General features: G+C 60.4%; 2 protein-coding genes across 9 annotated transcripts; both read left to right on the forward strand.

Moving 5' to 3' along the window:
- The first annotated feature begins 1727 nt into the window (after positions 1 to 1727).
- GIPC1 (GIPC PDZ domain containing family member 1) lies at positions 1728 to 11868 on the forward strand. 7 transcript variants are annotated; one of them, XM_049098354.1, is made up of 10 exons: positions 1733 to 1834; positions 2344 to 2398; positions 4092 to 4185; positions 5924 to 6009; positions 8016 to 8336; positions 8988 to 9182; positions 9273 to 9453; positions 10195 to 10307; positions 10842 to 10923; positions 11062 to 11868. In XM_049098354.1, the coding sequence occupies exons 5-10, from the start codon at positions 8049 to 8051 to the stop codon at positions 11211 to 11213; spliced, it is 1011 nt and encodes a 336-aa protein (XP_048954311.1). In that variant the 5' UTR covers positions 1733 to 1834; positions 2344 to 2398; positions 4092 to 4185; positions 5924 to 6009; positions 8016 to 8048; the 3' UTR covers positions 11214 to 11868. The 7 variants fall into 7 exon arrangements, with proteins under 7 accessions (XP_048954314.1, XP_048954313.1, XP_048954311.1 ...); XM_035702745.2 differs by having other exon boundaries at positions 1734 to 1834; positions 8988 to 9173; XM_049098355.1 differs by having other exon boundaries at positions 1738 to 1834; positions 4043 to 4185.
- Positions 11869 to 12746: 878 nt separating this feature from the next.
- On the forward strand, positions 12747 to 16824 carry PTGER1 (prostaglandin E receptor 1). Of its 2 annotated transcripts, none has more exons than XM_049098353.1 (3): positions 12747 to 12979; positions 14988 to 15952; positions 16468 to 16824. In XM_049098353.1, exons 2-3 carry the CDS (start codon positions 15008 to 15010, stop codon positions 16732 to 16734), a joined length of 1212 nt encoding a protein of 403 aa, XP_048954310.1. In that variant the 5' UTR covers positions 12747 to 12979; positions 14988 to 15007; the 3' UTR covers positions 16735 to 16824. The 2 variants fall into 2 exon arrangements, with proteins under 2 accessions (XP_048954310.1, XP_035558637.2); XM_035702744.2 differs by lacking the exon at positions 12747 to 12979 and adding an exon at positions 13757 to 14093.
- The last annotated feature ends 20 nt before the right edge of the window (positions 16825 to 16844 follow it).

Genomic DNA, 16844 nt, shown 5'->3' on the forward strand with positions numbered 1-16844 from the left:
CCCTCACCCCTCCTTAGGCACTTCCTCATCAGTCAACAGGTGGATTCAGGTGGATTCTGCTCAGGACTCTGCTGTCCCCATGGCCCCACATATTGTCCTCTTCGGGTTTGTAGAGGGCAGCTCAGATGCCAGGCACAAGCAGGGCAGTGGGTACAGTCCCACAGAGGCCCAGCCATAGCAACTGATCACTCAGTGGGGATGGCAGAGGTCAGCAGAACAGGAAGAGAAGGACAATAGCGGTGCCTGTTGCATCAACAGTGGCAGCGTTTGCCAGCTGGGTGGGGCCAGACTCGCAGCCCTCAGCAGCTAAGCCGGCCCCGCTCTCCTCTTTCAGTTTGCCTCTCTGTAGGCCCCGGTGGGGCTGGGATGCACAACAGCTCACCCTGGGGACTGCAGAGACCCAGTCATTCAATGAAGCCTGAGCAGAATTGCAGCTGTTAGAGGCCTCCAAGAACTACAATTCCCAGAACACACAGCAAGCTCCTGGTCCAGCCCCAACTGCCCCAGAGGCTGGCTTTGAAGTAGAGCAAGGATAGCTCATCTGTCCTGGGAACTGAGCATCCTGGTCTGTACGAGGTGCATCTGTGTCTTTGTTTCTTGGACCTACCCTTGCCTGAGACATCCCAGTCTCGGGGCCTCACCAAACCTGGTGATGGCGAGGTCACCTGGTCCTCTCATTCACACAAGTGCTCTGAGAGGCTGCTCACTGCCAGTCTCAGGACCCCAGCAGGGGTGAGGGGGCACTTAGATGGAGGAGACAGCCTCATGAAAGGGCAGAGGGTCGGAATGGTTGGGGACCCTTTACAACCTAGCACATATTATGTGTTCAGTAAATATTCACTGATTTAACCAACAAGCGAGCAGTCCATCTCGATCTTGTCTTCCTTCCATGCACCCTTTCACACAGTTTTGCTAGCTCCTAGGATATTGCACTCTCCCAAAATGTGTTGTATCTCTCAGTCCAGCTTTCAGGCCTTCTGCACGAGCTGTTACCTCCACCAGAAGCACATTCAGCTTACTCGCTTTAGTAGCTGCAGACGTAGGACAGAGCCTGGCACGGAGCAGGGGCACATGAAATATTTGACGAGTGAGGGAATGAATGAATGAATGAATAAATGCCCTTGTCCATTGTACACCCCAGGAAGCAGGGACACTCGGGACCCTCCCTATTCATCTCGCTCCTCCGCCCGCTCGCCCGCCCGGAATGAATGCATCCTTTTTATCCGCTCACAGGATGGCCAGGCTGGGGCAGGCGCAGACAGGGAGGAGGACTGGGATCGGGGGCTGCCCTCGGCCCCTTCCTAGGTCTCCTAAAGGGTCAGCTCTTCCGGACGTGGCGAGTTCGCCTCTGCCCGAAACTCAGCCCGCGTCACCTGACTCCCACGACCGGCCCTCCCGCCCCTTACCACCCTGGACACCCCAGACGGACACTCCGCCGGCAGCACGTGGTCCAGGGACCCCAGCTCCCCATTGGTTGCTCGCCTCCTTCCTTCCCCGCGATTGGCAGGGGCCCAGCCTCAGGTCCCCCCTCCGCGCCCTGCGGTGGTACAGCCTGCCGCGGCTTTCGGCAGGGTGGGCAGGTCCACTGCGCCGCGGCGCGGGGGGGCCGGGAGGAGCCGGGCGAGGCGGAGGGATCCCTCTGGAATGCTTCCGTCGGGCCCACCCGGCGCTGGGCGGCGCGGCGCGGATTGGCCACGGGCGTCGGGCGGCCGCTCCTGATTGGCGCGCTGCGGGCGCTGGCCCCGCCCCCCGGCCGCGGCTGCGGGAGAGGCCCGGGCCGGAGTTTGCGGAGGGCCGAGCCCGGCGCGCGCGGGTGGCGGCGGCGGCGGCGCAGGTGAGTGTCCCTGCGGGCGGGGCGGGGCACGGCCGCTCCGGGGACCCCAGCGCGGGCCCGCGGGGTCGCGGACCCATGGGGATCCGGCGGATCGAGCGAGGAGCGGGGGGACGGCCCCGGGGTCGCTGCTGGAGGTCTAGGTTGGGCCCCAGGATGCCTGAGGCCCCTTCCCCCGGAGGCGCCCATCTTCCCGCCGGGGGCCGGGGTCAAACACCTCCCGCCTCTGAGATGGGGTCGGCAGCCCACCCTGCCCCCTGAACTGCCCTGGACAGCCCCGTCCCGGCGGGCTCGGCATTTCTGAGTCCTGCCCGGGCACCTCCCTCGTCCCACCTTGGCCTCGACGCGGCCCTCCAGGGCCGAGAGAGGGACCTGGAGAGGACTGAGGTCCCGGTAATAATCATGAAAAAATCACCCCCGGCTAGCACTGGCTGGACGCTTCCGTGTCAGGTATTTACCATGCACATCGTTGCGTCCAAACACCTCATGGAAGGTGCTGTTACTTCTTTTAGAGGTGAAGCAACAGACCCGGAGAAGTGGAGTGACTTGCCCAAGGTGACACAGCTAGTAAGTGGCAGGGCTGGAACTCGAACCCGTGCTTCGGAGTCCAGAACTGGAGTCTCAGCCGCTAGACTAGATGGCTCCATGGATCAGTGGCCCAGTGGCTCTGTGGCTCAGGTGTTCCCGACCAGCTCCTCTGCCCGCTGCTGCCTGCATCCCCCAACCATGCATGTATCTGGGCCACACCTGCTGGTCTTTGCTTCCCCCCTAAGAGGTCCCCGGACACCAACCCTGTCTTGCCTCCCCGGACCTGGGAAGGCTTGCCTGAATACCTAGGTCCTAAGAAGAGAGTGACATCTGCAGGGGACATAGGAGGCCTGGATGCTGGGGTCCTTTGCCCACTGGGCCCCTCTGGAAAGCCTGCGCTGAGGCCCAGGCAGTAGGCGTTTCTCCCCGGAAACACCCGGGAGCCGGTTTTTCAAGACTGAATCAGAGGCCTCCCGCCTCCCTGCCTCCCGCCTCCCGCCCTCCCCTCCAAAGCAGTATCCTACTAGAAAGGGGAGGTTGGGTGTGGTGTCTCTCCCCCCACCCAAGCTTTTGTCAACTCCCAGGAACTCCCCTCCCCACTTCCTGCTGCCCTCACTGTGATTCTGCTTGGTGGTGGGGTTGCTAAGTTTCAGGCCCCTCCCAGGGAAGCGAGGGTGGGGATGCTAGGATTCCAGCCAATGCGCTTGGACCCCTGGCTGACACTTTTTCCACCATCCCTATGTTCAGGTTTGAGGGGACACTGGGAATGTGGGGAGGAAGTGTCAGTTAGCAACCCCACAGCAGGCATGTTCTGAGGATAGGAGGGCTCAGAGAGGAGTCTGAATGAGGACACGAGGCACGCACACCCGTCCATTCTGCAAACATTTACTGAGCACCTCCCATGGGCCAAGCACTGTCCTTGGCACAGAGGGCATAATAGCAAACGAGACAAAAATCCCTGCTCTGTGGGAGCCGCCGTCCTAGTGGGGAAAAGGGCAGCAAGCAAGTTAACAAGTAGATAAAGACAGTACCCGCGGATGGTAGTAAGTGCGTGTGCTATGAATAAAATATGAGGGGGGTGGCCGGGTGGAATCTGTGGTAAAGGGGGTGGCTTTTGGAGGAGGCGACTTTGGAGACAAGATCTAAATGACAGAAAGAAGGTGGCCCAGCAAAGGTCAGGCAGGGGGCCCAGCCTGGGCAAAAACTCTGAGGCTGGATGGAGCTTGGGATAGTGTGTGGGGGCACGAGCTGCTGCCAGAGTGGCAGTTCTGCAGGGGCCTGTGGCTCATATTAAGGAGTTTGGGGCTTTTCCTCTGTAAAGGTAGGAGACCGCTGTAAGATTGGAAGCCGGGGAGTGACGTGATCTGGTTTACATTTTAAAATAGAGACACGAAGTGAAATAGCAGCCTGGGACTGAAAGACAAGAGTTCTGCCGGGATAATGTGTAATTAAGTTCATGGGCCTTGAGCTGTCTGGACCACAGGGGCAGTTCCAGCAGGCTGGGGCAAGCCAGGGAGGCTGCCTGGAGGAGGCCACCTAGACTAGGCCTCCGCGGACAGCAGACAGCAGAAGCACAGACTGGGATGTTTCTGGGCGGCGGGGGGGGGGGGGGGGGGGGGGCAGGGGAGGAGGCCATAATAATAATGACAATACTAGTAACAGTTTTCTTAAATTGAATGTCAGGCAAAATGCTAATCGGGTTGTCTGCACAATCTCTTTGGATTCCCATAAGCACCTGGAGAGAGACAGGAATTCCACCCATTTTTCGACTGAGAAAACTGAGGCTCCATCACATGAAGTGACACTTGCCCACGACCACGCAGCTGGTAAGTGGCAAGGATGGGATTTGAACCCAGGCCACCCTCCTTGGAGCTCAGAGAAGTTAAGATACTTGCCCAAGGTCACACAGCTAATAAGTGGAGAAACCAGGTTCCAGACTCATGTTCTCAGCATCCCGCTAAGATGTATGAGGGGCAGCAGGAGGAGAACAGGGGAGGTGATGATGAGGGGTTTGGTTTGGTTTGGTTTGAAGCATCACTGAGTGTGTTGTAATAATCTGAGGGGGCAGTATGGGTTTATTCATTCAGAATTTGTTTTTTATCAGATATTAGGTGAATGCTTACTGTGATGTGTACTATGGTTAGATGAAGTAACCAATAAAAGACTAGTATCCCAAATATGTAAACAATTCCCAAAAATCAATAAGAAAAAGATAAAGGCAGGGCAGCCCAGTGGCTCAGCAGTTTAGCGCCACCTTCAGCCCAGGGCTTGATCCTGGAGACCCAGGATCGAGTCCCACATTGGGCTCCCCGCATGGAGCCTGCTTCTCCTTCTGCCTATGTCTCTGCCTTTCTCTGTCTCTGTGTCTCCCATGAATAAATAAATAAAATCTTAAAAAAAAAGAAAAAGAAAAAGATATAGGCATTACAATAAAAAAACTGTGCAATTTTTAAAAATGGGCAAAGACTTAGACAATTCACAAAATGACAAATCCAAGCAGTTAATAAATGTCTTAAAAGTTGTTAAGCATTACTCAGTGGTTGAGCGTCTGCCTTTGGCTCAGGGCATAATCCTGGGGTCAAGGGATCAAGTTCTGCATCAGGCTCCCCGCAGGGAGTCTGCTTCTTCCTCTGCCTATGTCTCTGCCTCTCTCTGTGTATGTCTCTCATGAATAAATACAATCTTTAAAAAAAAAAGCTGTTAAGCCTGGAGTGCCTGGGTGGCTCAGTTGGTTAAGCGTCTGACTCTTGATTTCAGCTCGGGTCATGATCTCAGGGTTGTGAGATCAAGCCCCACATCAGGCTCCACACCGGTTGTAGAGCCTGCTTAAGGTTCTCCTCCACCACCACCCCAACCTTTCCCTGCCCCCATGGAAAAAGAAAAAAGTTGTTCAGCATCCTTGATTATGAAGGGAGTGAAAACAAAACCATGATGAAAGGTGAGGGAGAAATCAGTGTGGCTAGAAGGAGCACCTACCCTGTCCCCAGCACTATGCTGGGAAGCAAGGGATGAGGACCACAGGGGGGCGCTTGCTCTTTTGCTGGTGAGACAAGACCCCCTTGGGGCAGGGACTATATCCTGGGTCCTTCTGTCTCCCCAAAGCCAGGCACAGGGACTGATGGGCTGATGAATATTAGGATCATTCATCTATACGTTCATTCAACAAGTATTTATTGAGCACCTGCTATGCACCAGGCAGTGTTCTCTGTGCTAAGAGTATAAGGATGCATAAGGCAGACAAAATTCCTTGCCTTTCGGAAAACAGCAGACAAGAATAGTGGATGAAATATATATCCCATTGCATTGAAAGAGATGCGAGGATGAGTTGTGTGGATGCCAGAAGGCAGAGTCAAACGCAGAAGCACTGAGCCTAGGAGGCTGAGTGTGCCTCAGAGGGATGAGCAAGGCGGAGAGTGGGTGAAGGTGAGGGCAGGGAGGCCATGGGGGCAGATCTCTTGGGGCCTGTGGGTGGAAAGGAGAATGTTGACTCTTACTCTGAAGGAGGTAGAAGCCCTGGGAGGGGTTGGAGCAGAGGACGGATGTGACGTGACTTCTGTTTTACAGGATCATTCTGGCTGCTCTGTTGACACAGACCGTGGAGGGCGAGGGCAGAAGCCGCCGACTCCCAGGAGGCAACTGCACTAGTGTAGGTGAGAGACGCTGGGGCTGGAGCAGGTGCTCCTGGAGGTGGTGTTGGGAGAGCAGGCGCATCAGTGCAGCAGCCAAGGAGTGGAGGCCTGAGAGTGGGTGCAGCACACTGGGCTTGGCTGAATCCAGGATGGCCCCCTGGAGGAAGAGGTCTTAAGGGAGGGAGCAGGAAGTCCCCTTTACACAGAAAAACCAAATTTGGCATAATGTGCTCCTCAGCACAGCCTGGCCCCGCTTGCAGAGTGGACATCCCAGGCTGAGGGAGATTGAGCTGCTTAGGGAACCACTTTGCATGGGAGTCAAACAGACCACAGAGCTCACCTGGCTTCTGTGACTTCGGATGCGTGACTCGAAAATGAAATCCGAACTCTTTCCCAGTCTGGAGGGCCCGCACCATCGACCCCTCCCACGCCTTATCACCTCTTTTTACCACCCCTCTGCACTCTCCCATGGCTCACTCCTCTCTGGTTACACTGGTCTCTTGCTTGTCTGTGAGTCTGTGAGTCTGCTCAGAACCCTCCCGTGACTGCCACCTCACTGAGAGCAAAGGCGTAAGTCTTCCCTGAGCCCATGAGGCCCTGGTCGCTCTGCCCCCTCCCTCCTCCTGCTGTCCCCTTTACCATTCTGTTCCAACCACACAGGCCGCCTAGCTGCTCCTCAAACACACCAAGCACGGCCCCCTTCAGGGCCTTTGTACTGGCTGTTCCCTCTGCCTGGAGCCTTCTTGCCTCACATCCTCATATGAATACTTCCTATCATTCAGGCCTCAGGCTCAGTTTCACCTGCTCAGAGAGGCCCTCCTTGACTTTGTCTGTTGAAGAACTTGTCTTACTGTCTTCATAGCACGATTAGAAATTATATTAGACTTTGACACATGTGCTTGCTCACTGTGCATCTGCCTTCTCCTCTGGACTGTATGCTCTGGACAACGTGGACAGAGGTCCAGCTAGCATCCATGGCACCCTGAGGGAATTGGAGAGAGGCAGCCCTTCCTCCCAGCAGACCCATCAGCTTGGCGTGTGGCTTCAGCAAGCAGAGCACAGGCTGAATTTCATTTCTACCTGCCACCTTGGTCTGGTGCTTTTGCACAGTGAACAACCTGTGCAATGGCATATAGTGGCCCCGGTCAGGGACCTTGCTTGTCTTACTGAAGGCAATGTCTAAAATGTGCATGGCATATAGTGAGTATGCAAAAAATATTTGAAACGAGGGAAGAAAGAAACTGAGAGGAAATGGGGGTAGAGGAAAGAAAAAGGAAAGGAAAAGAGTATATCAGGACAAGTTTTGCTACAGGAACAAACGACGCCCCCCAAATCTTCCTGGGTGAACTCCACAAAGGTTTATTTTTTTTGTTCGTGCTGCATCACTGCAGCTTGGCTGGAGGTTACATACTTTGTAGTCACCCAGGGGCTGGCCGATGGAGTTGCCACCTTACCAGATGGGGCCAGTCACCATGTCTGGGAGATAAAGAACCGCCCCCCTACACCCCCCCCCCATCCATGTCTCTTGCTCCCATAACTAAATGCTTCAGCCCAGAAATGTCATGTGTCGCTTCCTCTCACAACTCAGTGGCCAGAACTAGTCATGTGCCTGCCCTGTCACGAAGAGGTCAGCAAGTGTCACCTGCCTGTGTGCCCTGAAAGGAGAGTCAGCAGTTTTTTGTGCTCAGCACTAGTGGCTGCCACCAATAGAAAAATCAAGAGCAGCATAACCACTTTGAGCCTACATTTTCTCATCTCTTAAATGGGCATAATCATAACCTCATATGGTCCTCACGTCCCGATGTGGTATAAAGATGAAGTAAGGTCACAGCACAGTTTGCTCGGGGTCTTAGTAGGTATTAGCTGCCGTTACTACTTCTGTACAAGGCACATAAGTGCCGGGACCAGGTTTTGACCCAAGGCCAGTCTGTGCTCTAAATATTTCATAAGGCCAGTAGGGTGCTAATATGGGGGAGAAGCGGCTCAAGGCCCCTGGCCAGGTCCTAAGCCCACTTTCCGCCCTGCAGATCTCCAGAGTGCGCCCCCGCTTCTCGCTGCTCATGCCGCTGGGACTGGGGCGGCGGAAAAAGGCGCCGCCTCTGGTGGAAAATGAGGAGGCCGAGCCAGGCCGTGGGGGGCTGGGCGTGGGGGAGCCAGGGCCCCTGGGTGGGGGTGGGGCAGGGGGGCCCCACATGGGCCTACCCCCGCCTCCCCCGGCCCTGCGGCCCCGCCTCGTGTTCCACACCCAGCTGGCCCACGGCAGTCCCACTGGCCGCATCGAGGGCTTCACCAACGTCAAGGAGCTGTATGGCAAGATCGCCGAGGCCTTCCGGCTGCCAGCTGCCGAGGTACCACTGGGGAGCTGGGCACCGGGGTCCCTGATGTGGGCTGAGGCCTGGGCGTAAATCCAGCTCGTGAGCCGGGGCTCCGGTGCTAAAGTTATGCCCGCTGAGGCCTGCTCCCCAGTGAGTTGTGGGGACCTGGAGGCCAAGCCTGGGTGCTGAGTTCCCATTAGGCATTGGGAGGCCCATGCCCCAGTGGACTGTAGAAGTGCATGACCAGGGCTGTTTGTGACATTCCCATCATGCATTGGGAGACTAGTGCCCCAGTTGATTACGGGATCTGGAGGTTAGATGCGAGATTCATTTCTCTATGATACATTGGAAGGCCTTACCCCAAGGACTTTGGGAGCTGAAAGATGGGAAACAGTGAGGTTGAGCAGGAGATTGATGCGAAGGTCTCAGCAGGTGTGGTGGGCAATCTGTGCCCCTTCATTCATTCCACAAACCCTTACTGAGCATCTGCTGTGTGCCAGGCTCTATGCCCTGGGAGCAGCAGGGAAATCCCAGCCCTAGCAGAGCTGCATCCAAGTGGGGGCCACTCTGGGGTGGTCAGGCAGGGACCTCCAGCCCTTTCCTAGCACCCTCCTTCCCCCTCGGGTGGTGGTTAGCAAAGGGTGAGGGAGGGAGGTGAGGGTTGAGTGTCTCCTACCCATGCAGGTGATGTTTTGTACCCTCAACACCCACAAAGTGGACATGGACAAGCTCTTGGGGGGCCAGATCGGGCTGGAGGACTTCATCTTTGCCCACGTCAAGGGGCAGCGCAAGGAGGTAGAGGTGTTCAAGTCAGAGGAGGCGCTGGGGCTCACCATCACTGACAACGGGGCCGGCTATGCCTTCATCAAGGTGCCTGGGGTAACTGGGGCACCCCGAGTCCTGAGGGTACAGGTGGGCCATAGGACCCAAGGGCAGAGCCACGGGGGCTGACCGCTCCTCTCTGCACAGCGCATTAAGGAGGGAAGCGTGATCGACCACATCCAGCTCATCAGTGTGGGTGACATGATCGAGGCCATTAACGGGCAGAGTCTGCTGGGCTGCCGGCACTACGAGGTGGCTCGTCTGCTCAAGGAGCTGCCCCGAGGCCGCACCTTCACGCTGAAGCTCACAGAGCCCCGCAAGGCCTTCGGTGAGGGCCTGCTGCCTGGACCACCGCCTTGGCCCGGTCCCTGGGGTTTGGGCCGCAGTGGCGGGGAGACACCAGCAGGTGGCGCCCAAGGCCAGCCAGCCGCAGTGGAAGGGGGGGTAGCTCCGCCTTGCCCTGGGGAGGGGGTGCTGGCTCTCCGCCCAGCCTGGGAGGAGGGTAAGAGCAAGGAGGAAGTTGCCCCCACACCCAGCTTCCCGGAACCATTAGCCCAGCCAAGCGCCCCCAACCCTGGCGAGTGCCCCCCCCTCACCCCCAGGCCTGAGAAGCCAGGCTTGGCTGCCTTGTTCCTGCACCCCCACTTCTCCGTCTGGCTTCACTAACTTTCTGGAATGAGCCTGAGGCCCCTGAGGTGGGGGTGGGGGACTCTCAAACACTTCCCCAGGCCGTTTGGGCTGGTCCTTGGCCCCTGGCAGCTGTGTCTCCCCTTGGCCTTGGGGAGAACCGCTCAAGACCCAGGCCCCACCCCTTCCTGTCCTTCAGGCCCTGGGAACAGGGCCCCCTCTGTCTCCCCTCCAGCCTCTTCCATTTTTTGCCCCTGGCTGTCCTTTCTCCATCCTTGCTGAGCCCAGTAAGGGGCCTGCACTCCTGGGGTCAGATGGAGGGAGGGCAGCCCCCCAGAACCTGCAGAAGCTTGGAGAAGGTAGAAGGGGGTCTCTGAGGCTAGGCTGCCTGGGGTCCTGCCCAGGGCTTCCCAGACCCTCACCCCTTCCCTGCCTTCCACAGACATGATCGGTGTCCGCTCAGGGGGTGGCCGTCCTGGCTCTGGCCCCCAGCTGGGCACTGGCCGAGGGACCCTCCGGCTCAGATCCCGCGGCCCTGCCACAGTAGAGGATGTGGTGAGTGTTCTGGCCCGGCCCCGGACATCCATAGGTGGCTGCAGCCTCGGTTGGCGGAGGGGCTTTGTGCACTAGATTCAAATCTACCTCTGCCACATTCCAGCTCTGGGACCTTGGTTGGGCAAGCGGGCCTCAGTTTCCTCTTTTTTTTTTTAATTTTTATTTATTTATGATAGTCACACAGAGAGAGAGGGGGGGGGGGCAGAGACACAGGCAGAGGGAGAAGCAGGCTCCATGCACCGGGAGCCCGATGTGGGATTCGATCCCGGGTCTCCAGGATCGCGCCCTGGGCCAAAGGCAGGCGCTAAACCTCTGCGCCACCCAGGGATTCCTAGTTTCCTCATTTTTAAATAGTGGGCTAGTAAGACTATCACAGGGCTGTGGGGAGGATGAGCTGTGGGTTAATACACGTAGAGTGGTGAAAAGAGCATCCCACACCTAGTAATATAATTATTATTATATTATAAATAATATAATTACAGATTTATTCATGGTTTTGTGATGTCACTGTTCCTCCCCCCCCCCCCCCCCCAGCCCTCAGCCTTTGAGGAGAAGGCAATTGAGAAGGTAGATGACCTGCTGGAGAGTTACATGGGCATCAGGGACACGGAGTTGGGTGAGTGGGGAGCCTGGGTCCGGAGGGGGGGTTGCAAGTCTTGGGGGGAGGGCTTCTGGGTCTTGTGGGGCTGGGTCTGCCCTGAGTACCTCTGTCATCTGTGCTTCCATCCTGTCACCCCCCCACACCCTTGTCCAGCGGCCACCATGGTAGAGCTTGGAAAGGACAAAAGGAACCCAGATGAGCTCGCCGAGGCCCTGGATGAACGGCTTGGTGACTTTGCCTTCCCTGATGAGTTCGTCTTTGACGTCTGGGGTGCCATTGGGGATGCCAAGGTCGGCCGCTTCTAGGCCTCCCTCCAGACCTCTCAGTGACCTGGCTCTGCTTGGTGGGAGCCCCCAGTGGGAGGGCCTCCATGGCCTGGACCCCAGCATCCGGCTTGGACCTTGCTCAAGGGCCCAAGGATGATGCAGAGTGGCGGTGGGGCCCAGCCTCCGCCCCACTCCAATCGGTACCACCCCTCCCCAGCTCCCACCCTGGCTGGGGTCCCCGGTCCCCCCTTGCCATGCTCCCCACTTACCTCAGCCGAGTCAGGCGCAGGGAGGGGGGAGGGCCCAGCCAGATGGGGCGGCCACCCTCCGCCCCCAACACTTTCCGCATCAGCTGCCAAACTGGTCCCTCATCTCCCTGGGGCCTGTTTGGGGGTCGTGACCTCCCTAGTTTCCTGCTGCAGGGAATGCAGAAGGGGGGGCATTCCCCCCTCAGCAAATGCAATAATGCCCTCCTCCCCACGCCCCACCCAGAGAGGAGCCCCCTCACCGTGGAGTCTGTTACCTCTGCATCCGAAACACTAGTCTGCTGTGAACCCCCCAACCTCCCTGCCTCCCCTGCCCCGTGTCCCCCTCAGCCTAGCCCCAGACGGAAGGGGCAGGAGGGAGGATGGCGGTGGGCATTTTATATCTGAATTTGCTGTCTTAAACCATAAAGAATCTATCTGCTGTTGGACCTGTGTGGCGGCCTCGGCTTTAGGGTGGGAGAAGGGGGTGAGCCAGGGCTGGGAAAGAATGTAGCAGCTGAAATCCATCCTCCTCAGGCTCCAAATTGAATTAGGAGCCTGCCTGGGCCTCCCCCCACCCGTTCCGCCTGATGAGCTTTCTGGCTGCCGGCCACAAGGCTTCCAGTCAAAGGCCGGAGCTGCTAGGCCTACTGAGGTTCAAATCTTGCTCGCCTAGAGCCAGGCCTCCCGTCACCTCGTCACCTCGAGCCTGATGTGAACAGTGGGCGTGAGGCTGTTGGCGCCCAGGGCCACAGGGAGCACCGGGGCTGGGAGGCCGGGAAGGCTGGCTTGGGAAAAAAGAGATGAGGGGGCCCAAGATGGAAGCCTGCCAGGGCAAGTGCTGTGGGGGGGCTCCCCAAGACTGAGGGGAGCGGTCACGGTGTGGCTGCCACTCCTTCGGGCTCCTGCTGACTGCAGATGTGTGGGGTCTGCTGGCGCCCATGGTGCACCATGTTCGGCCCTGGACATAAACCCTGCGTGCTTGTTTTGACAACCCACTTCATCCTCCAGGATTGAGTGGAGATCGGGGAGGGGGGTGGGACCCTGGCCAGACCTGGAGGGAAGGGCAGGAGTGGAAGCAAGGGGAACCGGGCCAGAGGTCCCTGCAGGAATGTCTCAGTTCTGCCCGCTCCCCATTTTCATCCCTACTTTGCACAGGTGGGCACTGGGCCTGCCTGGGAGAGGGGAGCTGGGGGGGACTGGCCAGACTGGAGGTGTGTGTGCAGCCCCTGGTTGTATTCTTGGGTGGGGGAGGGAATGGAGACAGCTGTTGGGGGGGTGCTCCGTGTCTATGCTGGTAAACAGCTCAGGGTGTGAAGGGGTGTGGCTGTGCATTTAGACCGTAAGCCTGTGTCTATCAGGGTGTCGGTGCGTGTGGAGCGCGGCCATGTAAGTGCAGCTCGAGGTGTCCAGGGGTGTATGTGTGTCTCTGGGTGTTTCTGTTCTAGGGTAGGTGTTAACCAGCTGGATCTCAAGATGCCCTGGAGGTGCCACCCCTTGCATCTTGGGGGTGTGGAGTGTATTCATGGGGCCTGTCTTGGACCATTTGGGGGTGTCTGGGTGAGTGTGGCTGGTGGGCTGTCTCAGAGGAGGTAGGGATTGTCTGGGTGTCTCTGTGCTCCAAGCATTTTCTCAGGGGATTGCATCTCAGCATGTTAAGTTAGAACCAGTGACAATGGGGATCTCCGGGGGTCCTCAGGGTGATGTTGTCACCGTGTTCAGGGGTCCGATGATGTGGCTCCTGCTGTGCTGGGGACAGACTGGCAGGATCTGGTCTTAGGATGTGAAGAGGTGTGACCCTGTGTCTTAGAATGTGAGACTGTGTGTGTGCCCCTGCTTGTCAGGGCAGGATGTGAGGCTGCAGTTGTGTCCACAGGTGGCTTGGGACTTGTGTGTCCCAGGACAGAGTCCCTTGCCCCCTCTTCGCCTCCTCTCTTGCCCCTCCCAGGGTTTGACTCACGCTGGCCCTGGCCTGAGCTTTAAGCCCCTGTGTAAATAGTGGGCGGGTCTCCTGGCCAGGCTGGGCCAGACCCAAGCTGGTGCACAAGAGGCACTGCCCACCACCACCGCTGTGGCCACCACCCCAACATCCTGGAGGCTTTGGCAGGGCAAGAGGGTGGGGCTGCCCCCAGGCGGGGTTAGCCCCCCCCCCACCTCGCAGTCCCCCTGGGAGCAGTGGCACCCCCTGCAGCTGCCCCAGCCCGCCCTGGGTGATGCTCACATTTTCCAGTGTTTAGATTTTATCCACTTTATTAATGAGGCAGGCGAAAGGCCCGCGCCTGGGGGTGGGGGGAGGGCTACTCCCGCCCGGCCAGCAGGGAGGGGGTCATGGGGAACCAAGCCAACTCCCCGAGAGCCCCCGTCCTGGAGGGGGCAGCTGGGGTCCAGAGTGGCCCCTGCCCATTGCCAGGAGCACAGATGGGTCTCTGCCACCCTAGGTCCCCTGCGGGCGCAAGATAGCGGGCGCAAGATAGCGCAAGATGCAAGATAGCCGGAGCAGCCCCTGGAGGCCAGAGCACGGGTGGCGGGAGGAGGCAGGGAGCTGGGGAGCCGCCCCAGGAGGGAGGGAGAGGGAGCGGCCTGCCGGAGAGCGCTCTGGTGCAGCGGGCGCGGGTGCAGCAGGCAGCAGGGCCAAGCAGCAGGCGATGGGGACCTGGCGTCCCAAGCTGTGTGGGTAAGAAGACTGGGGCCTGAGGATCTCTGGTGGGGGAGGAGGGGGTGGGAGGATGGGGCCATGGCCACCTCAGTCTCTCTGGCCTGTGTTCTTGAGTCTCAGCCCCATCTATCAGTCCCTGTGAGTCTTACGGTCTGTCCCCATGTGCCCTTCCCATCTGGCCAGCAGGCAGCTCTGCCCTCTCAGCCCTCACCTCTGGGGTATCAAGGAATGGGGGTTGCTGGCCTGCCTTGAGGCCTTCGAGGCAGGGACTTGGGGGGGGGATGGGAACCACGGGCATCCACTATGAGGTGGCCGTGGTCAGGAGCAGGACCTGGGTGAGACAGGAACGGAACTCAGAGATGGCAGTGGGGGGGGACAGGGACTGGGGATAGAGAGGCGCCCGTGGTGGCAGAGGTGGGGCTGTGAGCATCACACATGGGACTGGGGAAAACGTGACCTGTGACGGTCAGAGACCGAGACCGGGCAGTGAGGTCAGGTGGGGCCCTGTGATCAGAAACGGGTGAGTGGGAGTCAGACGAGCAGGGGACCGGGAATTCGCTGTGCTGCGAAACTGAGGTGGGTGTCAGAAGTGGATCCGAGGCGTCCAGAGGTGGGGAGAGACACGGAAGGCTGGAGCTCAGGGAAGCAAGGTGGACAGAGAAGGTGGCGAGGGGCCCTGGCAAGAGATGGGCTGATGGGGCAGAGGAGGAGGAAGGGTCGGGCATGGGGCAGCCGGGGTCATCCGGAGCCATCCGGAGCGGCCGCAGGGAGAGTGACAGGGAGAATGCCCGGCATCGGCATGGGGCATGGGGCATGGAGCGGGGCTCTCAGCGGGGCGGCCCGCCAGCGCCAGCCGGCCGTGCCCTTCCTCTCCAGCCCGGCCTCACGGTGCCCTTCCTCTCCTCTCCCCAGCCCCCACCCCAGCACCTGACATGAGTCTCTGCGGGCCCCTCAACCTGAGCCTGGCCGGGGAGGCGACCCCGTGTGCGGAGCCCGGGGCTCCCAACGCGTCGGCTTGGCCGCCGTCCGGCCGGGCGAGCGCGTCGCCGGCGCTGCCCATCTTCTCCATGACCCTGGGCGCCGTGTCCAACGTGCTGGCGCTGGCGCTGCTGGCGCAGGCCGCGGGCCGCCTGCGCCGCCGCCGCTCGGCCGCCACCTTCCTGCTGTTCGTCGCCAGCCTCCTGGCCACTGACCTGGCGGGCCACGTCATCCCGGGGGCGCTGGTGCTGCGCCTGTACGCGGCGGGCCGCTCGCCGGCCGGCGGCGCCTGCCACTTCCTGGGCGGCTGCATGGTCTTCTTCGGCCTGTGCCCGCTGCTGCTCGGCTGCGGCATGGCCGTGGAGCGCTGCGTGGGCGTCACGCGGCCGCTGCTGCACGCGGCGCGCGTCTCGGCGGCCCGCGCGCGCCTGGCCCTGGCCGTGCTGGCCGCGCTGGCCTTGGCGGTGGCGCTGCTGCCGCTGGCGCGCGTGGGCCGCTACGAGCTGCAGTACCCGGGCACGTGGTGCTTCATCGGCCTGCGCCCGGCGGGCGGCTGGCGCCAGGCGCTGCTCGCCGGCCTCTTCGCCGGCCTCGGCCTGGCCGCGCTGCTCGCCGCGCTCGTGTGCAACACGCTCAGCGGCCTGGCCTTGCTGCGCGCCCGCTGGCGCCGCCGCCGCTCTCGACGGCGTCCTCAGGCCTGCGGCCCCGACGGCCGCCGTCACTGGGGGGCGCGCGCGCCCCGCTCGGCCTCCGCCTCGTCCTCCTCGTCCGTCGCTTCGGTCCCCGGCGGTTCCCCGGGCCGGGGCTCCGCGCGCAGAGCCCGCGCCCACGATGTGGAGATGGTGGGCCAGCTCGTGGGCATCATGGTGGTGTCGTGCATCTGCTGGAGCCCGCTGCTGGTGAGGGGCGCACACGCCCCTCGGGCCAGGCTCCTTCCGGCCCCCTCCTTGGCCCCTCCCACCCCTGCCCTCCGGGGGTACCTGGGTTCTCGCTCCCTTCCCCGCCCTCCGGCCCCCTCGGACATCCCACCCCCTCCGCTTACCCGGCCCGGGGCCTCCGTAGGGCCGCCTACCCAGGCGAGCCTCCTCCCGGACGCGCGGTGCCCGAACCCCTTCCAGCAGCACGCGCCCGGCTTCTCTTCTCCCCCGGGCCCCCTGTGCTTCGGGACACCCGGCGCTTCTCTCCTTTTCTGTTCGAGCCCCCGAGCACCGCGACCTTTGCTTCTGCCACGCCCCCTTCGGCCCGCTCCGTAGCCCTTCCGCACGGAGACTCCCATCTCCCCAGCCTGTGAGCCTCTGCTCCTGCTCACGGCTCCCTTCCCCTTCGGCCGCGCGCTCATCCATCCCAGCCCCGCCCCTGGCCAGTCCCCTTCTCCCTACACCTGCCCCACCGCTCACACCGGCTTCTCCCGCAGGTGTTAGTGGTGCTGGCTGTCGGGGGCTGGGGCTCCAGCTCCCTGCAGCGGCCGCTGTTTTTGGCTGTGCGCCTCGCTTCATGGAACCAGATCCTGGACCCCTGGGTGTACATCCTGCTGCGCCAGGCGGTGCTGCGCCAACTGCTTCGCCTCCTGCCCCCGAGGCCCGGCGCCAAGGGCAGCCCGGCGGGGCTGGCCCTAACCAGGAGCGCCTGGGAGGCCAGCTCGCTGCGCAGCTCCAGGCACAGCAGCCTCAGCCACCTCTAGGCGAGCCAGGAGTCCCAGAGGCCAAGTCAGCCCACCCCGGGCCCAGGACCGCAGCGCGGAGCCTTCGGGGGAATAAAGCCGTTTTGCGGACCTGCGCGGGGCCTGTGTCG

The sequence above is a fragment of the Canis lupus genome, chromosome 20, assembly GCF_003254725.2.
Source record: "Canis lupus dingo isolate Sandy chromosome 20, ASM325472v2, whole genome shotgun sequence".
NCBI lineage: Eukaryota > Metazoa > Chordata > Mammalia > Carnivora > Canidae > Canis > Canis lupus.

Coding starts and splice junctions, on each gene's coding strand:
- GIPC1 (XM_049098357.1), top strand. CDS start 8,049: ATGCCGCTGGGACTGGGGCGGCGGAAAAAGGCGCCGCCTCTGGTGGAA. Junction 10,308..10,841: donor CTGCCACAGTAGAGGATGTG/GTGAGTGTTCTG, acceptor CCCCCCCCCCAG/CCCTCAGCCTTTGAGGAGAA. Junction 10,924..11,061: donor CATCAGGGACACGGAGTTGG/GTGAGTGGGGAG, acceptor ACCCTTGTCCAG/CGGCCACCATGGTAGAGCTT.
- PTGER1 (XM_049098353.1), top strand. CDS start 15,008: ATGAGTCTCTGCGGGCCCCTCAACCTGAGCCTGGCCGGGGAGGCGACC. Junction 15,953..16,467: donor TCTGCTGGAGCCCGCTGCTG/GTGAGGGGCGCA, acceptor CTTCTCCCGCAG/GTGTTAGTGGTGCTGGCTGT.